General features: G+C 45.1%; 1 protein-coding gene across 1 annotated transcript; it reads left to right on the top strand.

The window, feature by feature from the left end:
- Positions 1–5,471: 5,471 nt before the first annotated feature.
- On the top strand, positions 5,472–6,094 carry LOC137356214 (histone H2B 5-like). Its single transcript, XM_068022066.1, has one exon. It carries the CDS (start codon positions 5,472–5,474, stop codon positions 5,850–5,852), a length of 381 nt encoding a protein of 126 aa, XP_067878167.1. The 3' UTR covers positions 5,853–6,094.
- The last annotated feature ends 464 nt before the right edge of the window (positions 6,095–6,558 follow it).

The following is a 6,558-nucleotide window of genomic DNA, read 5'->3' as shown; positions in this document are numbered from 1 at the left end:
GTCCAGGACTCTGCACAAAGTCTCTCTGTCAGCCAGAACTGGGTCAGAAATGAAGCTGGTGGTGGCGGCACTGAGCAACTTAAAGGCAGTGAGCGGACGGGGCGGAGACAAACTGCTGTCAGCTCCCGGCTCCTGCTGCCTCTCTGTGTTTCTCTCTGGTCCTAAACTCTCCAATTCCACTGAAATTCGGGTATTCCAGAGTCCCAGGCTAGATCCTTCCTGTCTCTGACATCAGAATGTTTGCTGTCACAAAGGTTTCACTTGAAGTAAAGACTCCATTTTCGACTGAAACCCGTTTCATTGCTGCACTGATGACTCTCTCTCAGCCGATCGCTGACATGTTCCATACTTTTCGACTAAAATCTTGAAATCAACAAACAAACAACACTGAATTCCCACTTTGAGGATTAGAAGGGGAGCAAAGTGCTTCTTTGACTGAAGAATCTTGTTATTTTACACAAGAGGGATTCGGAAATCCGGCGATGAGACCAGACCCACAAACACAGTGGCATTAGACTAACGCGCCCGCCCCTTTAATACACTCTCTTCCACAATATTCACATCCACACAATCTCAGGCCGAAATGTTCGTTAAATTTAGCGTTTCCAGGACAGGATTTCCCCTCCGCTCGGCCTGTGCTGCGGATTCGCGGCGGGTATTTGCATTTTCTAGACTCAGTAAGTGTTAAACACTCGGAGACTGGCGCTGCGAATGTTGTCTGTTTATCAGGTTCGACGGCAAGAGCAAATCACAGCTTTGAATGTGTTCAAACCAATATCGGCTTTGATGTTATTATATTGATCACACACAAACATGATTCCTGACGGTGAAAATACAAATTATGCCCTGTCTGTCCCTACATTCCATCCATATTTTTTTCTAGGTGTCCTAGACATCCCATTCTCAAGAAGGAGAGACGTCCAGTTTCACAATAATCATAAGTCTGTGCCGACCATCAACCACACATTTATACTAATCCTACACTAATTCCATACTTCTACCACATCCCCACCTGTCCCTATATTTCCCTACCACCTACCTATACTAGGGACAATTTATAATGGCCAATTTACCGATCAACCTGCAAGTCTTTGGCATGTGGGAGGAAACCCACGCAGACACAGGGAGAACTTGCAAACTCCACACAGGCAGTACCCAGAATTGAACCCGGGTCGCTGGAGCTGTGAGGCTGCGGTGCTAACCACTGCGCCCATTGCTTGCCAATGATTTTTCATGACCCCTTTTAGCCCTCCTAACTCCTTGCTTAAGTTCCTTCCTACTGTCTTTATATTCCTCAAGTGCTTCATCTTTTCGACACGGATTGCTTCAGTAGCTGAGGTGTCACGAATCATGCTGAACATTGGAGAATCATCAGTGAACATCCCCACTTCTGACGTTATGATTGAAAGAAGGTAATTGATGAAGCAGCTGAAGATGGTTGGGCCGAGGACATTACCCTGAGGAACTCCTGCAGTGAAATCCTGGAGCTGAGATGATTGACCTTGAACAACCACAACCATCTTCCTTTGTGCTAGGTATGACTCCAGCCAGCGGAGAGTTTTCCCACTGATTCCCATTGACCCCAGTTTTGCAAGGGTTCTTTGATGCCATACTCGGTCAAATGCTGCCTTGATGTCAAGGCCAGTCACTTTCTCTTCACTTCTTGAATTCAGCTCTTTTGTCCATGTTTGAACTAAGGCTGTAATGTGGTCAGGAGCTGAGTGGCACTGGCGCACCCAAACTGAGCGTCACTGAGTAGGTTATTACAAAGCAAGTGCCGTTTGATGGCACTGTTGATGACATCTTCCATCACTTTTATGATGATTGAGAGTGGGCTGATTGTCCAGCTTGGACATGACCTGCTTTTGGTGTCAAAGACATACTTGGGGAATATTCCACATTGTCAGGTACATGCCAATGTTGTAGCTGTACTGGAACAACTTGGCTAGGGGCAGATCAAGTTCTGGAGAATAGGTCTTCAGAACTATTGCCAGAACATTGTTGGAGCCCAGAGCCTTTGCAGTCTCCAGTGCCTTTAGTCGTTACTTGATGTCACATGGAGTGAATCGAAATAGCTGATGCATTCAGGAGGAGTCTGAGATGAATCATCAACTCGGCACCTCGAGCGAAGATTGTTGCAAATGCTTCAACCTTATCTTTCGCACTGATGTGTTGGGCTCCCTCATCATTGAAGATGGGGTATTTGTGGAGCCACCTCCTTCAGTTAGTCTTTTAATTGTGCACCACCATTCATGGCTGGATGTGACAAGACTGCAGAGTTTAGATCTGATCTGTTGGTTATGAGATCACTTGGCTCTGTCTATCGCACGCTGCTTATGCAGTTTGGCCCCCAAATAATCCTGTGTTGTAGCTTCCCCAGGTTGACACCTCATTTTGAGGTATGCCGGGTGCTGCTCCAGGCATGCCCTGCTGTACTCTTAATTGAACCACGTTTGGTCTCCTGCCTTGATGGTAATGGCAGAGTGGGGGATTTGCCGGGCCATGAGATTACAGATTGCAGTTGAGTACAATTCTGCTGCTGTTGGTAACTCGATCCTCATGTACGAACATACGAATTATGATCAGGAGTAGGCCACTCGGTCCTTCGAGCCTGCTCTGCCATGCCATTCAATAAGTTTAAGTCTGAACTGATTACTTCACATTTCCACCGCCCCCCCCCACCCCCCCCACCGCGGTAATCCTCCACTCCCTTGCTCGTCAAGAAACTATTTACTCTGCCTTAAAAATATTCAAAGACTCCGCTTATATTGCCTTTTGAGGATGAGAATTCCAAAGGCTCACGACCCTCCGAAAGAAAATAAAAATCTCCTCATCTCTGTCTTAAATTTGCGACCCCTGATTTTTAAACAGTGACCCCTAGTTATAGATTCTCCCACAAGGGGAAACATCCTTTCCACATCCACCCTGTCAAGACCCCTCAGGATCTTATATGTTTCAATCAAGTCACATCTTACTCTTCTAAATTCCAGTGGATACAAGCCTAGCTTGTCCAATCCTTCCTCGTAAGACAGCCCGTCCATTCCAGGCATTAGCCTAGTAAACCTTCTCTGCACTGCCTCCAACGCATTTAAACCATTCCTTAAATAAGGAGACCAGTACTGTACACATTAATCCGAATGGCCCACAGACCCTCATGAATGCCCAGTTTTGCATTGCTAGGTGGGGAAAACTTTCCCTTATCTCCCCTCTAATCTTTCTACCAAACACTTTAAGTCTGTGTTCCCTAGTCACTGACCTCTCTACGAAGGTAAATAGGCCCTTGACCTCCACTCTATCCAGGCCTCTCAAAATCTAACACATTTCAATCAGATCTACCATTCTCTGTTACAAGTAGCAGCTCATTGGGACAGAACAAAACCCATCATCACCCATTTAGAAATTGAATGTTACGGAGAATTAAAAAAAAACAGAATCACCTATTGAAGATTCAAATTAATGAACGAAATCACCAAATCATTGACCATAGATTGACCGATACGGAGTAAAAGCCACAGTTAAATATCACATACTGACAGGCACAGAATGAAACCCACACTCACATGTCCGGCAGGGAAGGACAAATATTTCACGACCCAGAATGTCCATGCATTTCCTCCTGCCATATTCCGCATATATGACCAAATAGATTCTTTTGTTAACACCTCAGAAACATCATCCCTGTCAGTGTCATCATATTATATTTGATCAACTCTTTCCACTCCACAACCCTCCATATTTTTCAAACCTATCTTTCCTGAATATTTGTTGCCAGTAATAATAAGTTCCCTTGCCTCGCCTAGTTTCAGCCAGAAATATGTAATGGTCACGATCTCAATCTTTCATAATGAAAACAAGAAATGCTGGATATACTCAGCTGGTTTGGCAGCATCTGTGGAGCGAGAAGCAGAGTTAACATTTCAGGTCAGTGACCCTTCTTCAGAACTGGTAAATATTAGAAATGTGAAATGTTTTAAGCAAGTAAAGCGGGGGTGGGGCACGAGATAACAAAGGAGAAGGTGTAGAAAGGACAACGTCACAGAAGGTCATGGAGCAAAGGCAAACATTATGTTAATGGTGTGTTGAAAGACAAAGCGTTAGTACAGATAGGGTGTTAATGGATGAAATTTGAATAGCCACAAGTACCAACATGGAAAAAAAAGTGGGTAAGCAAACTGTACCAACTAATATGATATAAAATAAACAGAAAAATAAATATAAATAAGAAAGAATAACTAAAAATAAAAGTAAAATGGGGGGCCCATCATGCTCTGAAATTATTGAACTCAATGCTCAGTCTGGCAGTCTGTATTGTGCCTAATCAGTAAATGAGATGCTGTTCCTCGAGCTTGCGTTGATGTTCCCTGGAACACTACAGCAATCCCAGGACAGAGATATGAGCATGAGAGCAGGGGGGAGTGTTGAAATGGCAAGCAACCTGATGATCGGGGTCATGCGTTCAGACTGAGCAGAAGTGTTGTGCAAAGCGGTCACCCAGTATGCGTTTGGTCTCCCCAATGTAGCGGAGACCACTTTGTGAGCAGTGAATACAGTATACTAAATTGAAAGAAGTGCAAGTAAATCGCTGCTTCACTCGAAAGGAGTGTTTGGGGCCTGGGATTGTGAGAAGAGAGGAGGTAAAGGGGCAGGCATTACACCTCCTGTGATTGCAGCGGAAGGTGCCGTGGGAAGGGGACAAGGTGGTGGGGGTAATGGAGGAGTGGACGAGGGTGTCGCGGAGGGAACGATCCCTTCGGAATGCTGACAGGGGAAGGGAGGGGAAGATGTATTTGGTAGTGGCATCACGCTGGAGGTGGCAGAAATGGCGGAGGATGATTCTTTGGATGTGGAGGCTGATGGGGTGGAAAGTGAGGACAAGGGTATCCTCGGTTGAGGAAAAAGGAAGACATATCAGAAGTGCTGTCATATAAATCTTTCATGTGGTTACTTGTGACTGCAGCTGACCAACCTTATTTGGCACGCTACATGGAGATAAGGACTTGCACTTCAATGCTCGCATTTGCCCCACTCTGACACCCACTATACTGGACGATTCGGTCCTGTTGATGGACGGAAGTGCAGAGGGGCGCTACATCCTGATAAGGAAGGGAACTATAGAGAAATTATACGTAGAGTGAAAAAAGAGACGAGTTCGTACTAGCAAAATAGAAATGGTTGATGAGGAAGAGGGACTCAGCAAGTCACTGATGTAGATGGATAAGGGCCGGCAAAGGGGTTTGGACGATCTGACTGCTGCGACAGTTTGTGACTGTGAGAAGCACAAAATGTGATTGGTTGCTTTAGATACCCAGTCAGATAGATACAGAACATCAGGCAGTGACATCATTGTAAACCAGCCAATCATGAACATGGCCTTCTCCCATCCTTTATTTGCATAGGGTTCTGGGGATGTCTATAAAATGCGAGCTTGGAGCGAAATTTCGGTAATTCTGTGTCTGAAATTGATCGTGATCATGGTTGACGAGAAGAAAACTGCAGCACCTTCCAAGAAGGGCGCCAAGAAAGTTCTGAAGAAGGCGCCAGTGAAGGGCAGCAAGAAACGGAGAAAATCCAGGAAAGAAAGTTACTCCATCTACGTGTACAAAGTGATGAAGCAGGTTCACCCTGACACCGGCATCTCCTCCAAGGCCATGAGCATCATGAATTCGTTTGTGAATGATATTTTCGAGCGAATCGCGGGTGAGGCTTCCCGCCTGGCCCATTACAACAAACGCAGCACCATCAGCTCCCGGGAGATCCAGACCGCCGTGCGCCTGCTGCTGCCCGGGGAGCTGGCCAAACACGCCGTGTCGGAAGGTACAAAGGCGGTCACCAAGTACACCAGCTCCAAGTAAATATCCGCAATGTACTGAAACACACCCAAAACACAAAAAGGCTCTTTTAAGAGCCACCCACAACTTCTCTGAAAAAGCTACAACATTGTCTGTGTAGTGTCGACTTATATTGATTTATATATCAAGTGTCCTTGCCTTTGTGATCTCTGTTTTACTCCCATAGATTCTGGTTAATGCAGTTTCACTGCCCGTGCGATCTTTCTGTCTCCAACTAATAATGTCCCGTACATAAATTACTGGCCACTGACCATTTGTGAGGTTTGTTCTCGGACGTGTTCATATTCGGCCCCTTTTCTGTATTTCGACAATAAAAGCTGATTTAACGCACATACATCAGTTCGCAGTCACTTATTTCCCTAGTTCAAGTTTGACCTCAAAAATTAATAATTACATTATCTAGAACCCCCCGGTGGTGTCGGAACCCTCCTCACACGCTGACACCTGACACTGAAAATCTACACTCCGCTGTTGTCTTCCACGAATAACAAACAATCGTTCATCAGTGATGCGGTATTATTATGAAAATTGACATGAAATGTGCCCGGTTGGAGAATGTTGTGAAAGAGACTTTCTGCCCGCTGGTTTCAAAAAGGACAGAGAGTAAACCCGAATAGATGTCAGAATGTAAAAGCCAATCTGGAACTTGTTACCAAATGTAGAATAACACAATATGAAAAAGGTTTTATTTATTTAACCGTAAAAAAAG

The sequence above is a fragment of the Heterodontus francisci genome, chromosome 45 (assembly GCF_036365525.1).
Source record: "Heterodontus francisci isolate sHetFra1 chromosome 45, sHetFra1.hap1, whole genome shotgun sequence".
NCBI lineage: Eukaryota > Metazoa > Chordata > Chondrichthyes > Heterodontiformes > Heterodontidae > Heterodontus > Heterodontus francisci.
The sequence above is the reverse complement of the archived record's forward strand: the minus strand, read 5'-3'. Positions and strand labels throughout refer to the sequence as shown.